Here is an 18753-nt window from a genome sequence, read left to right on the forward strand (position 1 = left end):
ATGCAATGTAAAGAGACATAGACATGATAAGTAACATCCAATAATGTTATTCGTACTACTAACATGATATACCGATCCAGCACATGCCTATCATAACAAGTACCGTCCCATCAGATGACCAGCCACAATGTCTCAACTTCGTACTCGTCGCACTCTGATGCGTCACCAGAATGTCAAGTGTGCTCTGGCTCAGCCCAATATCAATATAATTGATGGCAGTGAAAACATTCGGCTCCTTCTTGAAAGCTCTGCCAGGCCATTCCGTATCCCTCCAATCCTCTTTGGGCACAAAGTATGAAACTCCTCCCTTGATAGCGTCACTTCCATCTGGATAAGCCAGGTACGCGACCCGAGCATTATCAAATTCGCGTCCGGCCCACGTTTCGATGTTGATTCGCATGCCCGTGGGACTAACATCGGCGACATACGTCTTGAGGCTGCGGTGGCCCTTGGGTTGGATTATCTCTGTAAACCATACGGCAACCTTGGGAGTCTTGGCAAATGGTTTGGCAAAGGTAACATGAATGGATGCATTTTCCGTTGCCTTGCGGCCGCCTGGGTTGTCACTTGCATCCACGATGCCATGCTGGAAGGGGAACACTCCATTCGGGAGAACCATGACATTGGCTTCCAGATTCCACGTAGGGTGGAGGTAAGATTTTAGGCCCAAGGAGAATCCCCACTCGGAGACCGACGGTAGAGTAAGAGCAACACGAGGAGAGTCCGTATGAGCAATGTCAATGTGTCGGAAGCCGTATATGACGGTGGGTATAAATGGAAGAGGCTTGTAGAAGGATTGTTCGAGGATGGCACTACGTCCGGCAACTCCACCCTCCCAATTGAGGCGTTCGCGACAATTGATCAGATGTTGCTCTGGTTGTGTGCGAACAAGCGACATATCAGCTTCCATCGACGAATCAGCCGATTCAGAAGTATCCTAAGAATAACAGAATTAGTCATCGCATGACAAGCCATGATCGATAACTCACCTCTCTGTTGCCCCAGATGGGTCCCAAACGGTAGACACCGCTTGTGGGGTTGATACCAGTATTACTTGTCTGGGCATGCCCCCAGAAACCCTTGACGTGAGCGTTAACGAGAAGAGGATCGAAATGAACAAGTTTGAGACCCTCAAACTCGAAGCCATCTCTCAACCCCGTTTCACCATTTGCCTGGACCCAATCCTTCGCATGGCCTTCTAGGTCAGGACCTCGGTTAGTGTACAAACGAAGAGCCGTGATACGTGTCGTAGCGTCAGGGCTACCCTTTCGCCGACCTGTCTCAATCGAGCAAGCTGTGATCTTTTGGCCGTCTGATGGTCGTAGTGTAAGCGACACTTTATGACTTCCTCCTGGTGTACCCATGGTAGCCTGCAGACCGTTGGCGTATCGAACACTGATGGCTACAACGACACCCTTTTCCACTTCGACAGTGACTGTTCTGAGACTAAAGTCGGCCTTGACAAAGTCCAGGTTACAGAACATGCCACCAAAGGGAGAGCCCACTAAAGGAGCTAGTCTCATCGACACACCCACATCAGGCTGCGTCTCCAAGTAACTATTGGCCTTGGTAATTTCTGCTTCCTGCATACCATCGCCATTTGTAGCTTCAATCAACTTCGGCGGAGCTTCTTCAGTACCAAAGATTTTGAGATGAGGTAACTTCTCTTTGTTAACCACAACGGGCATGCGCTCGCGGAAAACGATAGTGCTTTGGTATGCCTCGGGTCGTTTCTCGTTGGCAGCTATAGCTGGGTTCTTTTCCACAGCATCAACCTCGTTGACTATCTTGATCATCTGGAAACGACATGAACGACGAGCAAGGTCAAGGCCTTTATTTGTCGCCTCAAAGGGATGTTCATACAAGTTCTCGCCGATTTTATCGTTTGTGGTGAATTCTGTCACCTTGGCATCCCATGCTTGCAGTCTCTTATTGCCGGCTTGAATGTCACTAAGCTGAGTACCGATGGTGCGGTAGATCTGTTGGGTTTGGTCAGTCTGAATCGATAGATAACAGTTTATCGTGTTACTTACATTCTTGTAGTCCATGTACGCATCAAGGAGAGCATTGGTGTAAATTGAGGCATTCTCGTAGTACATGGGTGTGAGTGCTGGAGGTTTCAGAGCCATGAAGCTTCGAAGCGACTCGTATTTGGTCAATATGGCACTGTTGGGAATTAGTATACCACTTGGTCTCGCCTAGTAGTCTGCAGAATATCTTACTAAGTACGTTGAGGTGTACTGGCCACAAGGTCGGGAAATCTGGCAGCCGTTTCCATCAGCGACTGGATTGTCCAAGGCTGGTCCACTACTAGAGGTAAGTAGACATCCACAAGAGAGCAACTATTAGCAAGGACTTACTAGGTTTGATGTGACCGCCACCAGACCAGCCGACTTGGATTGTCGTTTCTGTCTGGGAGGAGAAATTGGATTTATCGATGTCAACTTTAGCAGTTGCTTTCAAATCGACTGCACCAACACTTAAAGCCACCTCTGCCCTAGTAATCCCACGTCAATTTCATGAACCGACAATGCGAAGACAATGACAACTTACTCGGCCTTGATACTCATAGCCTTGGCCTTGTTAACTACCTTCATGCTGACCAGGGCGTTAAACTCGCCACCTTCCAAGAAGCCAGCAATGTAACAATCTCCAAAGACGCTTCGGAAGTTTGACTGGTCCACTGAAGGAAGTCCCTGAAAAACGAGGGCGTCTTTGATGTTGATGCTCTGGTTAATCACCTTGACGCTGATGAAGAAATTGAGATCACTCTCTTTGAACTTATCCGAGTCCACGAATGAGCCTTTTCCTGCACCGCCAATCGAGCCGTATTTGATGGATAAAGAGCCTGAGATGTTCATGTCATCTGTAATCTCACTATGGAGGTCAATAACATACCAATACTCAATGGTTGGAAGAAAGGTTACCTGATCTTGTTCACGAATCGTGAGCTGTAGGTGACAATCTGGCTTGGCCCTCGTTGTGACAGCGCTTTGATTGAACCTCGAAGCTTCTTACCCTTCAGACCAGTACCATTGGTCTTAATGCGTGCCAAGCGCATACGCTTTTTCTCAAGCAGAAGAATATTGCGCTTTGTATCAGCACTAGCAGGATCAACAGCTTCTTCTATCAGCGTCTCAAGCGAGGCCACATCTGCAACAAGCTTCTCGACTGTCTTGGCATCCTCACGCAGCTGAATTGCGATAGTGTCGAGCGCCTTTGTAGTTGCATCAGCAGGCTTGGGCGTAGTACCTGTCCCATCTGCTGTCACCTCAGCTCCTGTTGCTTCAATTGTTGGCAGAGAAGAAGGTATCGGAAGAGCGTCTATCTCATTTCCATAGTCTTCTTCATCATCATAATCATCGCCGCCAGCTCGGGCACCAATGGCATGGCGAAGTTCGCGCATTGTGAAACCATCGTTGGTGACGGAGTTGTCAACGCGGTCTGGATCAATGACGACGGCGTCATCAATGCAAATTTGCTGCGTGTATGAATTGAAACTATTCGAATGTCAGTTTCATGCGTGGTTTGACGCAATTGAATAAGTCCATACCCTTGACCTAAGCGCATGCCATTGTTGTATGGCGCCAGTAATAGCGACATGATGAGCAAGATCTTGTCGCTTGACGAATATCACTAGAGTTCTCTGAGAGTAGGTCTTGGTTCTTGATGATAAATTTCTCAGTCACAGAAAGTTTTCTTGTCATTATCTCTCAGGTCTCTACAGCTGGGGTCTGCTCCCGTTTTAGACATCGCTTACAAGAAATCAATAGTTTGAAAACGCTAGTGGCTATCACAGCACGTATGTCTTAGACTGGTCCAATTCAACGGGCGCTAATTCGTATGGAGTTCAGCTACGGACATTTATCTGCATCTCCCCCTCTTCTAAAGCGTAGTCCAAAAACGAACCTGACGAAGACACTCGATAGGCACCAGCTGTAGCTCGACAGCAACGGCACGTTGACAAAGCTGGGTACATTGTCGAGGCGTGACCATCTTTCCGTGCCGCACCCCAACTTCATCCAGAACCATGGCCACGCCATCCTCCAACCCCTGCGCTCGCTTGTGGATGGCCCTACCCTGCTGAATAGCGGCCTGGAACTCCGGGGTCCCCGTCTGTACCGTCTTGGCAACAATCAGCTGCTCCAGTGTTGAAAATGCACTGACACGAACAACGGCGGAGCTCGATGAATTTGTCGAGCTTGTGGACCAGTTGTCGTCGTAGTCGCCCAACCATGATTCCACCTTTATCTGAACAGTCTCTTTTTCTTTTAACGAATGAGAGCTCTGGTCCGTACTAAAGAGGACAGCCGTATCTCCTCCAATGTGGTATCCACCCACGTAGTAGTCTCCGTAAACAGACTTGAAAGCCTCCAAGCCCTGTCTAGTTAGAATTTTGAATGCTACTTCTGATAACTCAGGAGATCTTGCGTATTTGACTGATCCCGCACGATAGCTTGTTGTAACCGAAGCTTTGTTCGAGTCCTGATTATCCATAACATCTTTATCATAGTGCATTGAGACGCTGGCTTCAAGGCAAGTCATATCAATACTTGCACCCAGAGAAACGCTCAGATGATCCATGGAAGACGATGAACTGAAGGCTTCAGATGATCGAAAGCTACAGCTACCATCATTTGCCGTGAAAATAATCCGTGTTGATTCCAAAGAGTCTTGGCTAAACGCTGTCTCTGGCGCGAACGGGTTGTGTGCGGTTTCTGCCATATTGGATCGAAAGAACATGCCTAGCGGCATAATGCGGGTCTGCCAGGGTAGCAGAATAGGTGAACGTGTGATGGCTTGCTGCGTTATCCGTGGGACTAGAGGGTCGAAAGTCTCCGGGTCGAAGCCATCCGCTATCAGAACGGCAGGGGCTTGCGTAGGCGCTGCGACTTGAGATAACGACATGATTGATGGTTTCTACTGCGGAACTGGTTTTCTGAATGTGGGAAAGTCCAGGGTTCAAATGTGTGGTCGTGATGTGGGAGTGTTGTGGTCTAGACCCAACCTGAGGGGCTAATGGCACTATTGAGAGACTATTGATAAATATTGAAATGCAACCCTACGAATTGGGAATACTTATGCGATAGCATGCAGAACGATATTTCTGTCACAGAAGTGATTCTTGAACGTAAGATAACCAGTAGAGAAGTAGCCCTAGAATAATGAATCCGGAAGCCATGAACCTGTCACTGATTATTCTCATAGAACCTCCTTCAAATTCTTCCTTTTCTTGAATCATTATCACTAGCAGATATAAATCGCATATTCTTCACGTCTGCACAACTCCAAAGATGGAGGCATCAAAGGGTATGAGTATCGAAGAGTCGAAAGAGTCCGAAGATTTAAGCATCCATGAAGAGATTCAGTATAGCAAAGAACCAGCTACGAGCAACGTGCAGACCAATCAAGGTCGTCGCACATTGCGTATCTCGGTGAGAGATATTTTCCAAAACATATCCGGGATCGAGAATGACGGAACTGATCAAAGCCCGCCTCCTGTTGTCTCGAGATTTCAACGACTCAAAGCCCAAAGTATCGACTTCAACAAGGGTTTCGAGAAAGGAGATCTCAAATACGCCCCCAGTCGTCGGAACCCATATTATATGGCTATACATAAAGATAAAATGAGCGAGATGCTCCATCAGGAACGAATGGCCGAATGGGCCACAGAGACAAAGTATGAAGGCAGGCCTTCTCCAGACACAGCTATACAGTCGTTTTTCAACGTTTCATTGAAGCTCTTTCATGATATGGCCACTGATAATGTTAATTGGTTATCATTGAGGTAAGGCGCCAATTCTCTTTGGTATGTATTGGTCTGAATTTTGTCTTACGAGTCAATAGCCGCCTCATCGACCCGCAGATTACCGGACCAAATACAAGTGACAAGGAGGAGGCAGACACGCTCAAAGAAATGGCGTTCGATGGGCTATTGGATGACCCTGAGAATGACCCTCTGCTGGGTCAAGATTTCGAGGAAATGGAGAATCACGATGTTTCCATTGTTGTAGAATCCGATCCGCTAATATGGGGGGAAGATGCACTTCCGCTACCAAAAGCAAGTGATGCAATGAACGTTGTCACTGACGCAACGTGGGCAAGAGAGCAGAAGAAGATCCGTCTTGAAATCGAAAACGAAAGGCCCAGACGCATCTATGTCCCAATACGACATCAGATGGGGTGGCTGATGTGGGTTCCTATGGGGACTTGGGATATGACTGAAGAAGGAAGGAAAATACAACTGAAAGAAATAAAGAAAGGCTTCGCAAATGTATGGATGGCAGCCACAGCTATTGACCCTGAGTCTGCTGGTGGATACCGTGCTCGATACTCGTCGGCCAACCTCGGTTTTCCTTTAGTTGTGGTTCCGAAGCCAGAAACTCTTCGTCGTCAACTGAAATGGCCAACGGCCCAAGTGAATCACCTCTTCCAAGGCCTTGTTGACGTTGTCAACATCGAAAAGGCTCAGCAGAACACAAGATTGGAAGCCATGAACAAGGACGATGTGAATGGTGACGACTGGGTCAAGGTAAGTTTCGTGCCTGTACATTTCTTATCAATCACTAACTTTGGTCACAGATGGGAGAGAATCCATTTGGTCTGTTCGATACTTACGTTTCACTTGTCGACTTCAACGCCTACATGAAAAGCCTTGAAGTCCTAAGAGGCCACGACGATCTGAATTTGGTACGAAAAAACGCACACCGTGAGAGTAAGACCAAGCCAGCCGAGATCACAAAGCTCAATAAATTCTTCACCAACAACTATCACCCAATGGCTGACACGAAGTGTAAGAAGATCTACACCAATGAGCAAACTGAAGTTATAACGGAAATGACAAATTGGGAAATCAGAACAAAGACAAAAGGCCCCAATCAAATTCTTTATCTGATGGGAGAGGACTTTGAGTCCATTTGGCGCATCGACGTCAGCAGTGACAAGATCATCAATGCACGGGGCAAACGCGACCCAAAGTACGCACCAGCCATGATAATGGGTATGCCAGCCAATGAAGTGAGTATATGCAGCATTCCAAGGAACATTATCAACTTGACTAACAACTACTTAAACATCAGACTGCCCAATATGCCCTTGGGTGGGAGCCATTGGACAAGGCATCCGAGTATTTGGGTTACGAACACAGAATGTCTAGTGGATTCTTTATGGCTGAAGTAAGCACTGGTTCGATTTACAGTGGGATTTTATTTACTAATGCATGCTAGTGGCTTCACCTCTGCGCTTTCTCATGGGGAGGCCTTTCGACTCGTTCGAACAAAGCAAGGGTGTATCGATCTAGCGATATCCCTGGAAATCTGGTTCTTGGAACATCCGAGACAAACTCTGTCATGACGAGGTATACATTTCTCCCCTGCGGCAATTCGATGTATCCAGGCTAACAGCTTTTCAAGGTTCGAAAAGGCATGGCAAACGCTGGTTTTAGACAGTCCGGACCTAGACTCAAAAGCGTCCTGTCCCAAACTTATGGTTACTCGTAACAGCAGTAACAAGATGGTAGTGCGCGACGTGAAAAACGACTTCACAGGCAATTATAGCCGTACGGAATCTGAAATCTCACAGGCCGAGAAAGGCATAGCAACGGCGTACCACTTCCTCGCGTACACTATCTCCTATTCGCTAAACTTTCCGATGGGCTGCAAGTTACTAAACGAAGGGCCGATGTCAAGTCTCAACACCACGTTCTACCCATTTCTAAGACCACTATATCATAAGCTCGAAGACGCACTTGACAAGGCGCTGTATGTGGAGATCAAGAAGAGGTATAGTCAGGAAGTTGAGCAGGCTCATAGCATATCAGTGAACCGTGCTCCAAGTCTCGATCCCTATAATCAAGATAGCAGTACCGTGTATAAAGGTCACGTACCTTATGGGGTCTCAACGGTATCGCAACAGGGTGTATTATTTCCACCGCGAGTTGATTACTATACTCGACTCGATTATGGAATCAACCCACACAATCGCAACGATGCCTTGGACGAAGATGCCTTGGATGAAGATGCCTTGGGCAACGAAGATGAAAGGATAACTAAGAAGAGATTTACTAATTAGCCAACATATTTACCTCTGAATAAAACATTTCAGAAGAACTCATATTGAAAGGTTCAATTTGTAAATGGATCAACTCCGCGTTTGATAAGTCAGGTTTATAGTAGAAGAATAAAATAAGGAAATGCAGTCTCACAACAGAGTCCTTCTATCTTAATGACTTCGCTGACACGAAGCTATTTCCACAAAACGATCCACTGATTCGTTTTTAAAGCACTGATGATAAGAATCTGAGGGGATTTAGTATCGTATGTGAGGTGCATGCCCAGTTTAGAGTGACAGCGCATGCCAAGAGTTTCACTGACTTATCCAGAGACAAAGCAACGTCCAAGTCTTCATCCCGTAAAAACGCATGGACTGCCAAGAAATCTAGAATACCCAAGACTTCTAAACTTACGCTGAGACAGTTTCACATCCACCAGACCCTATTTTCTAAGCCCCTGCACGCAATCTATAATACGGGCCATCCAATCGAAATAAGGATCTGCCAGGCTGATGGGGTTTTCCAGCTAGGCTAGGCCGTACTTGTCACGTCGTAATGTAGCTTGATCCTAGGCGAAAACCTAAAGCCTTTACGAGGATAAGTGATGGATCTCCTGTCGATCTGCTAGCCATGCCAGCGATTCTAGACTCTTCTTTATTTAGTCCTGAAGTTCCCCGTTCACTTGGATAGTTACGCGTATTTATCTCTACTTTGTCTTTAATCATGACGGGACAGTACTACTCTATGCCGTCAAACGGCCAGCACGATATCCATCTCCAATACCAGAACCAACCATTACATATACCAAGCCCATCGCCATTACCATCAACATTTCCACCGAGGCGATTCCAAGGCCTTCCAGCACGTCGTCGATCAAAAGTCAAACTCTGGCTAGGACTCATTGGAAAATGGTTCGTCACGATTATATTTATCGTAGTTGTTTATATCATTCTAGTTGCATATGCTCTTTACGATGTCATCTCGGAGATTCAGAAGAAATACTTTAATGCTCTCATAACGGGATTTCTTATCGCTCTGGGTCTCACGACAATGAGCCAGTTGACGCATTCGGTGCAGGACTTGCGATGGTGGATTTTGAGTAAGCGACCGAGGTCCAGGCAAAAGGTGAGTCTCGGACAATTCCTTAACAAGATCGTTTGGCTAATCCGTATCAATCTAGGTCAAGGCTATTTTACAAGTCCATAGCATGAGTCAAGTCTTGGTCTTGGCCTTTAAATCTAGTCGATGGACAATTCACGTTGGAGTCGCAACCTGGGTAGCACTATTCCTGGTATGTCCACGTCCATGTCTCGCTTCGCTTCTCCTTTTCCAATCCTGACTGACAACTACATCAGGCCACACAAATTGGCTACGCATCAATAGGTCTGTGCTACGCCATCGAAAAGACCGAAGAGCAAGCCCTCCTGATTCCAGGACGCGTCTCCGTCGCCAACTTGAGTACAATCTCTACCTCGAGTATTGTCAATGCATCCAGCTCGACAAAGGCAGAGGACTACGCAGCGAACAGCTACGGGATCATATCTCTAGGTATGAGCCAAGGCCTTCTTGATGACATTCCCGAACCTGGGACTTTGTTCTTTGCCGACAACAAGTTTCTGTTTTGTGACGTGAATTGCTCTTATGTTTTCCGCGAAACAAACACATATACTTTGGATAACCCCATGAAGGCTCCGATCGCTGCCATTACGGATAGAAAGGTCAATATTGGGACACACTGCGACGCGTTCAAGGTTCGTCGATCTCAAAATGAGACTGCGGAGGTTATTACTATTCAAGATGGGGGCAAAGATAGGAACGTCACGCTACCTAGCAAGGAAGTCCCTGGCGAGAAGGTGTACATGACATCTGCGTCTCACCACTGCGGCAAAGATTGCAGCGTCGTTTCCATATTTGAGCCATCTTTGACGAATCCGTGGTTCTACAACTGCACCGTCCAGATAGGTCCTGTTCAAAATGCGACACGGCCGGAACACCAAGTTGGCGAGAGACTAGCACGCTTGGCAACATCAGCAATAGCCCTAGGAGGTCCCGACGGCGCAAACGATACCAAATCAAACAGTTATCCCGCTGCTTCGGTATTCGGCATGCCAATGAATGGCTCAGCCGAAGGAGTCGAAATTCTCCTCTCTCGCTTCGCAACGGGTGTGCTGGCAGCTGCCATTGAAGCAAACGCGGATATTGTGATTCCTGGTCAAATGCCTACGGTCGGGCAGAAACTCAACATTACACATTGGGGAGTTATTACTCTCATCTTATGGATCACTGCATTTCTTCAATTGTTTGTGGCGGTTGTGGCGACCAAGGTATCGGAGTGGGTTGTTGTGCCTGGGGGTGACTCGCTATCAGAAGCCAAGGTTTTGAGGAATATGGTTGAAGAGGACATGTTGGATGACGAGATGAAGGATTTTAGAAAGGGGAAGAGTTTGTGGATATATAGGAGTCGACATCTTGGAGATGGTTTATATGATTTATATATGGAGGAGGTGAGGACATGATACTACGGTATAGATTATGGTATTATCGAATTTAGCAAGATTATCACATTGGTCTTTGTCTTCCGTATAGAATCCTAAACGCTACAGACCACCTGCTCAAGCACCCAAAGCACCCTGTATTTCCTTTGTGATATCCTCTCTGCCATCCCAGTCTTTGTTATCCAACCCTTTTTGTAATCTCTCCAATAGTACCTCTCCCTGGTATGTCTTTCCAAACTTCTCTTTATCCTCGTCAGTCAAACTATCGAGGATCCATTGGAGCTGATGCGCCACAGGATCCCGTGCCGCTCTATCAGCTTCAAGCTTTTTAGTATCCCCTCCCATCGACTTCTCATGCTGTCTCTTCCTCCACCATATCATCACTTTGGCCCACCACTTTGCGCCATAGAAACTGGGAACAGCTGCAGCGATGAACGATCCATGTCGAGGATAGAAGATGAGATTTGTGTCCTCTGCAGCAGTGAGTCTGGTCCACTTGTGCTCCGCTTTGGCAAGCATGCCATATGTCAAAGGGTATTTTTCCTCATATGTCTTGAGAACCTTGCGTGCTTGGACGGTAACTTGATGAAAATTGGAGTACTTCTTTTTTGTAGTCCAATACGTTGAGTTACTTGCTGTGATGGATCGCATCTGCTCAAAGTACGTCGGAAACGTCCCGGGAATGACTGTCTCGTTGAGGGGAAACTCGAAAACTCGAACCGAGACAGGATCAAGGATTCGCCTGCGAGATTCTTCTTGAGGCGTAATCTTTCTAACAGGCTCGTTGGTAAAGTGAACCAATGCCGGGCCTGAAATGCGCCAGGTCGCGCAGAGAAAACTGTGTGGGCAAGTGAGGTAGTTGAAGTTGCTGCTGCCCAACATCTCATGCCTGTCTCTGTGATCCAGCAACTCTCGAAACGCTTTGTCCCAAGGGTCTTGGTTCCATGTTTCGTTCAGGGGTGCCTCGTTTTCGGAGAGATAGATCCAGTGATGCCATGTTGGTTCATAAAATCTTCGGACGCGGAACAAGTCTCGGAACTCAGCATATTTTGCGGGACTGTCGGTGTGCCAGCCATCGGGTCGACTGAGTCCTATATCTCGTGTCCACTTCATGGGGTTGTATAGCTGGGGGATATAATATGGCGCACGGATTTCATATAAAGGATTGTTGGCGCCGGGCATTTTGAGCCATTCGCCTGTCTGGACTGTCACCATATCGTGCACAAGAAAATCTCGTTGATCGATCGTTGTTTCATAAAACCATGGTCCAAGAATTAGGCCTTGGGTGAATGATAGGATGATAGTGAGTCCCGAGAGTGGAAGTGTACTGATGAAAAGAAGCTTGGCGGCGCCTAAGACGGTTTTTGTGAGTTCCCAGGCATACCGAAGGTAGTAAATAATAATGGATTTTATCTCCATGTTTTTTAAGGATATTTTCTTTGGAGCACAATGTGAGGAGATCCGAAGACTAGCCGTGTTATTTAAAGGATGCTGGCTACTTAAACACATAAGGGTTTGACTGAGGCTGAAGCAGACCCTTGAAGACCTGCCTAAACTTTCGGCCGGATTTCCGAATATTGGTGGGACCTCATTTTAAATCCCTTCTTTCACCCAATGATCGCTAGTGCCAAGATATTCTCTATCTGTTGGTTTCGAATGGCACGACCAACAACTCAAAGGTCCAGATGACTGGACATTAGTCACGCCGAATAATAGGAAATGGCCGTCTAGATCAATGCTAATGATTGTAATGGAACTTAATGGGACTATGGGTTTCGAACTGATTCCTCTAATCGACACATGGTCGAGTTAGAATAATAGGGATATGTGGTTGGAATAGCGTTGTCACGGATTTGCAGCATTCCAAGATGATTCAAATGCCAACCTGGTCTTGAAAATTGACCAAAGCAGAAGTAAGCATATACATCAATCATGAGTGACGCCTGGCCACTCGTTCGATTTGGCTATATCGCGTCGCGTCGCGTCACAAAGGGGAGAAAGCACGCGTGTACCCAAGACTCAACAGGATTCATACTACATTATATTATTAACCCTTCTAGTTTAGGATACGCATCAACGCTCAACTGCCTGCATTTAGGTTATAGATTAGGAACGACTGTCTAGGATGCTTAAAACTGAGTAGGGTAAATACAGTTATTTAGTTATAACTATTAGATATAAGGATTAACTTAAAAAATTAGTCTAAGACCTTAATAAACTCCTTGTTACGGTTGTTGGGAAGGCTAGGTAGATTCAATAGTATTATTGTACTAAAGCTTGTCAGAGGGAAAATCCCTCTGCAAGGCTGTTCTAACTAATATTGAGGATCGTGGCTGAGTCGTGGCTGAACCGGGTCAGTCACGTGACATTTGTGGCGTCCCTATGCCTTTTGGGCAGCTGGGGCGTAACAAATTTAAATAGTAAGATTATTTTAAAGAAGTATTTTAAAGTAACTATTCTAATTAGTATTAATAATGCATTATTATCTATTCCTTAGTAGCGGCATTATAAATAAACTGTTATATATTTAACTATTACTATATGCCTCCATTCTGCCTAAATAAAACCAAAGACATGAACCTGGGAATAGAGGTAAGGCTTCCTTAGTTGCACCTGTCGTGGAAATTATCCTCTTGGCAGCCATTACTGCAAAATCCTAGAGACTCCATTTCAGGAAGGCCATGAGGAATAGGACGGTAGATGAAAAGCGTGTTCCACTCCTTGCCCTCGCACGTGTCAGTCCTCCCGCAAGCGGCCCAGGCAATGTCAGCCTGGACATAACCTAAATTTGTCACCACATTAGAATCTGATCTTTCAGTTGAAATAGACAGACGAGAGCGTGGGCTGGATACTTACTGCCGCCATTGACGAGGTGGTACCCGCAAGCTGTGTATTGGAATTGGGCCATGGCGCCGTTCATGGCGGCGGTAATAAAGAGGACAATAGAAATTTTCATGTTGATGAGGTTGTTTTCTCGTGAGGATTTCTCGGATATGACTGTTGTTTGACTAGCGTATTGCTATGGTTCTTAGATCTCTATCAATGATGAATAGAACTTCTTGTTGTAAAGAATAAACAGCAGCATCATGACTTATTATACCTGCCCATAGTTATGTTGAATTTGTTGCTTCCTGAATTGACTTAGTAGAGTTGTTATCGGACACTGAAACGTTACTTTGTACTTTCACGAGACTGTCATATGAAAAGAACGAAAAGAAGCCATCCTCGGTATCCCCGAATGCAAATAAGCAGTCGAAGACAATATTGATTCACAAATTGTCTGACGCAGTATTTAACGCTGGTAGTAAGTAAGCAGCTGAATACAATGCTGACGATATGAGGCCGCAAGAGGAAAAACTGCATACCTAGCGCTGACGATGGCTGGACCCTGTAGTTAAAGGCTGAGGCACAGTGTAGTAATCAGAAAATGCCGCTTTTGCGAATGAACTGTTTTCTTTTACCAAATGCATCACAATTCAGCGGTGTGAGAATGTGGAATTAGTTCACTTATCAGGAAGTGAAGTCCCGTCCAGGCTAATCAACTCTTGAGAGATGGAATATGATCGTGAGACCCCGCTGACTTTCCGCAAATGGACGGCGGCAAAGATTGTACGAGATTTCTAGGCTATATCGTTTTGACTCCCGATGTCTGTACTAGCTATCTTTCAAAACAGTGATGACACAAGCCAAATTTATGTGTCATTTCGGGGGGCCCCAGTGCCTAGTACATACCTTCATGTCAATGTGGCCGATCTTGTGTAAGCATTTAGCCTGCAACAGTCACGAGGCTTCCTACTGAGTAAGATCAAAGAATCATCGAAAGAAGTAGGAAGGTAGCATTACTCGAGATGAGGTTCCCGGAAGGGAACGAAGTATGAGAGAAACATGATCCATTATCAGAAGTATAAAGAAGAGTATGTGACCAAACTTCAATACCGTTGACTCCCAGCTTCTACACAATCAGTACACAACTCAGCGCACACTTGGCACACAAACATATCTCTCACTTTAACACATCAGTTTCTAACAAACCATGTCCGACAATTTCCAGATATGCTTCGTTCGCAAAGTCCCAGCTGAGCTGGACGCTTCTGCTGTCGGTTTTGCCATAAAGGAACGTCGTAGCAACGGTCCTGGCGAGGATCGCCTAGCTCTGGCTAGGTCGCGTCTCTGGCAGACCGGTCGCGAGCTACGCATCCGCTTTCTCGACGGCTCGCCATCCATCCAAGGCCGCATCCGCGCTTGTGCCGACGAGTGGCAGCGCTATGCTAACATCAAGTTCAACTGGGTGGACTCTGGCGAAGCCGACATCCGCATCTCCGTTGGTGACGGCGGCGGATCCTGGTCATACGTGGGCACCGACAATGGTGTTATTTCTCAGAGCGACAAGACAATGAACCTGGGCTGGCTGAATGACGATACGGAAGACAGGGAGGTTAGCCGTGTTGTGCTGCACGAGTTCGGCCACGCCCTTGGCTGCCACCACGAGCATCAATCCCCAGCCGCGGGTATTAAGTGGAACGAGCAGGTTGCGTTTCAATACTACATGGACAAGAACGGCTGGACAGAGGAGCAGGTCCGCACTAACATCCTCAACCTGTTCCCTGAAGATGAGACCAATTTCTCTGCTTTCGACCCACTTTCCATTATGCTATACTCTTTCCCAGCAGAGCTGACCCTTGACGGAAGCTCGACCGAGTGGAACACCAGCCTCTCCGAGACAGATAAGGGGTTTATGAGCAGAACATACCCTATCGAAGGCGATATGCTCGACGGCTTCAACACTACCGAGATACAGTCGCCGCCCATGACGTCTCAGGAGCTCACGAAGCGTGCCAACTTCAGCTTCCCGACACCCCCTGTGTTGGCCGTAGGTCTGAATCACCTCGACGTCGACAATGGACACAACGTTCGTGTTCGTGCCGTCGCCGAGCAAATCTTGAGAAACACGGCCGAGGTGCACCTGAGCCAGTGGGGCGATACCAAGGCTTACTCTCTCGGATGTGCCTGGGCGACCTATGCCGCTGATGACTCCAATATCCAGGTTGGGGAGTTTTCTACGACCGATGACCATTCATGGTGGGAGCCAAAGCCGGACACAGTGCGGCATATTAGCTTCCCGCACGCCTGGGAATCTGGACCGCCACGGGTTGTTGTATGGTACAGAATGATCGACCTTGACAGCAACAAAACCTATTGGCACACTGAGACAAGAGTGGAAAATGTCACGGCTGAGGGTTTTGACATCTTCATCTCGTCATACGGTGATTCTGTACTCTACAGTGGCACAGCGGTCTGGTTAGCCCATCAACAAAACAGAGAGGGTCTGGTGAGCGGTACCTTTAGCACTACAGACGTTCGCATCGATAGGCATCCGGCTTTGGAGACGCAAGGTCACGTTGAACTGCCTGCTGGTTCGTTCCAGGACCCTCCAAAGGTTTATGTCGCTTTGAGAGGGTTCAAGGTCAGCACAGAGACCAACTTGCGCCTGAAAGTGAACGTTAACAATGTCACCGCTACAGGATTTGATTGGCATATTGATGGATGGGCCGACTCGCTCATCTTTTCGGGTACAGCTGATTATGTCTGCTTTGCTTGATAGATTAGATCAACTTGTTATTTCCAATGTAGTTTATTTGATATTGATAACTGAATTGAAATTTCATTTCTCATGGTAATTGAAGTTTAGTATTCACTATCCCTCACTCTTCTGACGGGGTGCTTAAGTGATACCGGAAAAATTGACCGTCCACAATTTCCCAAGTCTTTGTGTGACTTGTAAGTAGGCAATAATAGACGCTTCCACGTTCAACCGTACTATGACATAACATCCAATGACCGACGGTAAAATTGCCTTCTTAATGTATAGAAATGAGAAACATGAGTTGAATAATTAAAATAAAAAAACCCAAAATAGCTTGAAGGTTTGGAATTCCTTAGCTTTCTCATCAATCATTTGCACTGCCTCCCCATCCATTAGTCCATGAACATAGGCATCTCCAACCAGCGAGCACTCAAGTTCAAATTCTCCGGTATCATTGCTTGGTTCCTTGCCCTTTTCTAAATTTCGAATAATAAAAGGGATCTTGCCACCTGCAAAAACGCATATCATGTCCCCAACTTGTGTGTCGGGTGGTGCAAGTCCAATGTAGCCATTCTTGGAAACAAAAAACCGACGCCTTGCTGTTGCCCTCATTACGTGCTGGTCAAAAATCATGACCTCGAATGGTTGACGGGGAGAGCCCGGCTTTTGAAGTCCGTAGTGCTGGACTAGCTCCCCGTACCAATAATTGAGATATATCGATCGATCATCATCGCCAGCACGCCTTTTCTTTGAGACAATATCTGTTTTCATGCCCGAGGTAGCCGACATATCCAGACAAATGGTTCGCCAAAAACGCATCTTCAACTGTACACCCTGCTATGTAGGGTCGACCAGGATTCTCATCGACCTCTACCATCTTGCGCCATGCATGGATTTCATCCCAGGTGCCTTCGAAGACTCTGTCTCTAACTTTGCTGTTTATGGTTTGAATGGTGTCACATAGAACTCCGCGCACGGTTAAGGTTCCTTTGTCGATGTGAGTGCTAGGGATATAATTCAAATCTCCACTTGCTTTATAGGCATGTAGAAAAGGAATACGGTAAATCATCTGAACCAGCTCGCCACCTGGAGAAAGGTCTTGAACGCCCCAGTCTGGAACCCAAGAGGGAATGCCAATTGTTTTTTTGACACGGGGCTAAGAAGGTCCAGATTCCCAGAATAATTGAGAAATTCTCGTGTTGTTGTCTCGAAGACCTCAACGGTGGTTTAATTGTAGTTGATTGAATCCGTACTAACACCTTTTGATATCCCCAGGAAACCGTAAACTTTATCCCGAGGATCTGTGGCCATCCTTACATTGAACTCGAGGGCGATTTGATCGAAAGACGGGACCGTTTTGCTGATAAGCTCTTTGAACTCCAAGAGACGTAACAATCTCTGCATGGTTGCCACCAAGTCAGGTCCTCTGTTGTCAAATACATTAAACCCCGAACCACTATTCGAATTACAACAGTCGTTAACGGTTGTATGATGTGTATAGCTGGAAACCATATTGCGTATGTCAGACTCTGAGATGATTTCCCAGCCGCAATGGTAAACCACTCGTTTGGCCAAGATAAGTTCCTGAACTGTCCAAACATGTGACCACCAGCTCTTGGTGAAAAAGAAGAATAACCTGAATAGGCTTATATTATCTCCTAGATCATTCTAGTGTAATTCTCTGTCGGCAGCTAACTTTTTAACGGTATTAGTGGCACCTGCATGATCCTCTTCAGGACCGAGCTAAACCAGCACACTTGAGATGCCTTGGAGTAAATCTGGCCCATCTGCCGTACTTATAGAGTTTTTTCCTTAACGTCATCCTGGTTAATGCATACAGCATCTGCCCAGATTGTGCATAGACGGTCGCGATGACGAAGGTGACGCAGGGCCTCCTTAAGATTCTTAGTGACATCCTTGTTTTTCCTTTCAATCGTGATTGAACGACGGTCCTCCGAGCTACCCCATACGTACGAAAGAGCTTCGTATTCATCTGGACAGTCTAGAGATATTGTGTATAGCTCGCAATTGACGGAATCTGTCTCGCCACCAGCGAATAGCCGGAGGAGACGAATCTCATGTCTGTTAGGATCCAATGCGCTATACATCTTTTGGTGCTGTAATCTTTGTTGAATAGGACGAAACCATGACTTGGATTGATAATGTTAATTAACGAGAAGGCAAATGACAAGTTTTACGTATCTGACAATTCTGCCCTCAGCGGGCTGATGGTTTATTACCAGAACAATATCTCCAGTTTCCCTCTTTCGTTTTACTTGGTTGATTGGTCAGTCTTTTATGACAAAAGCACTTGTCGGCATTTGAGGCCAGTCTTACATGCATATACGAAAAGCAGCAATATCTTTGCCGAATGACAAGCTTTGCTTGATGCAGGTGATCTGCACTACAGCCTCACACTACTGATAAATAGTCTGTTGGTCCTCAATCAGATGCCCTTTTCACGTAATTCAGAAATCCGACGCATCCATCGTCACACACATAGCGGTGGGGGTTACCTTGAGATGTTGAAAGAGGGCTGTACTTTATCCAGCAATACCCAAATTCCGTTTCTCTCTAGAATTCATCTCCTAGCTGAGATAGGCGTCGATAATATTCTACGATTC

At 46.4% G+C, this 18753-nt stretch overlaps 8 protein-coding genes across 8 annotated transcripts; 3 read left to right on the plus strand and 5 right to left on the minus strand.

Annotated features, from left to right (window-relative positions):
• Nucleotides 1-58: 58 nt before the first annotated feature.
• On the minus strand, nucleotides 59-3570 carry FGSG_13422 (uncharacterized protein; the record flags this gene model as incomplete). The annotated part of the gene is made up of 8 exons (XM_011322303.1): nucleotides 59-937; nucleotides 990-1979; nucleotides 2034-2166; nucleotides 2223-2307; nucleotides 2361-2497; nucleotides 2554-2877; nucleotides 2928-3500; nucleotides 3554-3570. 8 exons carry the CDS (start codon nucleotides 3568-3570, stop codon nucleotides 59-61), a joined length of 3138 nt encoding a protein of 1045 aa, XP_011320605.1.
• Nucleotides 3571-3821: 251 nt separating this feature from the next.
• Nucleotides 3822-4908, minus strand: FGSG_13423 (uncharacterized protein; the record flags this gene model as incomplete). Its single annotated transcript, XM_011322304.1, has 1 exon — nucleotides 3822-4908. The coding sequence occupies one exon, from the start codon at nucleotides 4906-4908 to the stop codon at nucleotides 3886-3888; it is 1023 nt and encodes a 340-aa protein (XP_011320606.1). The 3' UTR covers nucleotides 3822-3885.
• Nucleotides 4909-5294: 386 nt separating this feature from the next.
• FGSG_08201 (uncharacterized protein) lies at nucleotides 5295-8070 on the plus strand (the record flags this gene model as incomplete). Its single annotated transcript, XM_011322305.1, has 6 exons — nucleotides 5295-5788; nucleotides 5848-6532; nucleotides 6583-7017; nucleotides 7080-7175; nucleotides 7227-7357; nucleotides 7413-8070. The coding sequence occupies 6 exons, from the start codon at nucleotides 5295-5297 to the stop codon at nucleotides 8068-8070; spliced, it is 2499 nt and encodes an 832-aa protein (XP_011320607.1).
• Nucleotides 8071-8773: 703 nt separating this feature from the next.
• FGSG_08200 (uncharacterized protein) lies at nucleotides 8774-10566 on the plus strand (the record flags this gene model as incomplete). Its single annotated transcript, XM_011322306.1, has 3 exons — nucleotides 8774-9175; nucleotides 9231-9341; nucleotides 9406-10566. The coding sequence occupies 3 exons, from the start codon at nucleotides 8774-8776 to the stop codon at nucleotides 10564-10566; spliced, it is 1674 nt and encodes a 557-aa protein (XP_011320608.1).
• Nucleotides 10567-10662: 96 nt separating this feature from the next.
• On the minus strand, nucleotides 10663-11964 carry FGSG_08199 (uncharacterized protein; the record flags this gene model as incomplete). The annotated part of the gene is made up of 1 exon (XM_011322307.1): nucleotides 10663-11964. One exon carries the CDS (start codon nucleotides 11962-11964, stop codon nucleotides 10663-10665), a length of 1302 nt encoding a protein of 433 aa, XP_011320609.1.
• A 2614-nt stretch (nucleotides 11965-14578) lies between these two features.
• On the plus strand, nucleotides 14579-16144 carry FGSG_08198 (uncharacterized protein; the record flags this gene model as incomplete). Its single annotated transcript, XM_011322308.1, has 1 exon — nucleotides 14579-16144. One exon carries the CDS (start codon nucleotides 14579-14581, stop codon nucleotides 16142-16144), a length of 1566 nt encoding a protein of 521 aa, XP_011320610.1.
• Nucleotides 16145-16438: 294 nt separating this feature from the next.
• Nucleotides 16439-16948, minus strand: FGSG_13424 (uncharacterized protein; the record flags this gene model as incomplete). The annotated part of the gene is made up of 1 exon (XM_011322309.1): nucleotides 16439-16948. One exon carries the CDS (start codon nucleotides 16946-16948, stop codon nucleotides 16439-16441), a length of 510 nt encoding a protein of 169 aa, XP_011320611.1.
• Nucleotides 16949-17925: 977 nt separating this feature from the next.
• On the minus strand, nucleotides 17926-18237 carry FGSG_13425 (uncharacterized protein; the record flags this gene model as incomplete). Its single annotated transcript, XM_011322310.1, has 1 exon — nucleotides 17926-18237. The coding sequence occupies one exon, from the start codon at nucleotides 18235-18237 to the stop codon at nucleotides 17926-17928; it is 312 nt and encodes a 103-aa protein (XP_011320612.1).
• Between the last annotated feature and the right edge of the window lie 516 nt (nucleotides 18238-18753).

Source organism: Fusarium graminearum, chromosome 2 (assembly GCF_000240135.3).
Source record: "Fusarium graminearum PH-1 chromosome 2, whole genome shotgun sequence".
In the NCBI taxonomy this organism is placed as follows: domain Eukaryota; kingdom Fungi; phylum Ascomycota; class Sordariomycetes; order Hypocreales; family Nectriaceae; genus Fusarium; species Fusarium graminearum.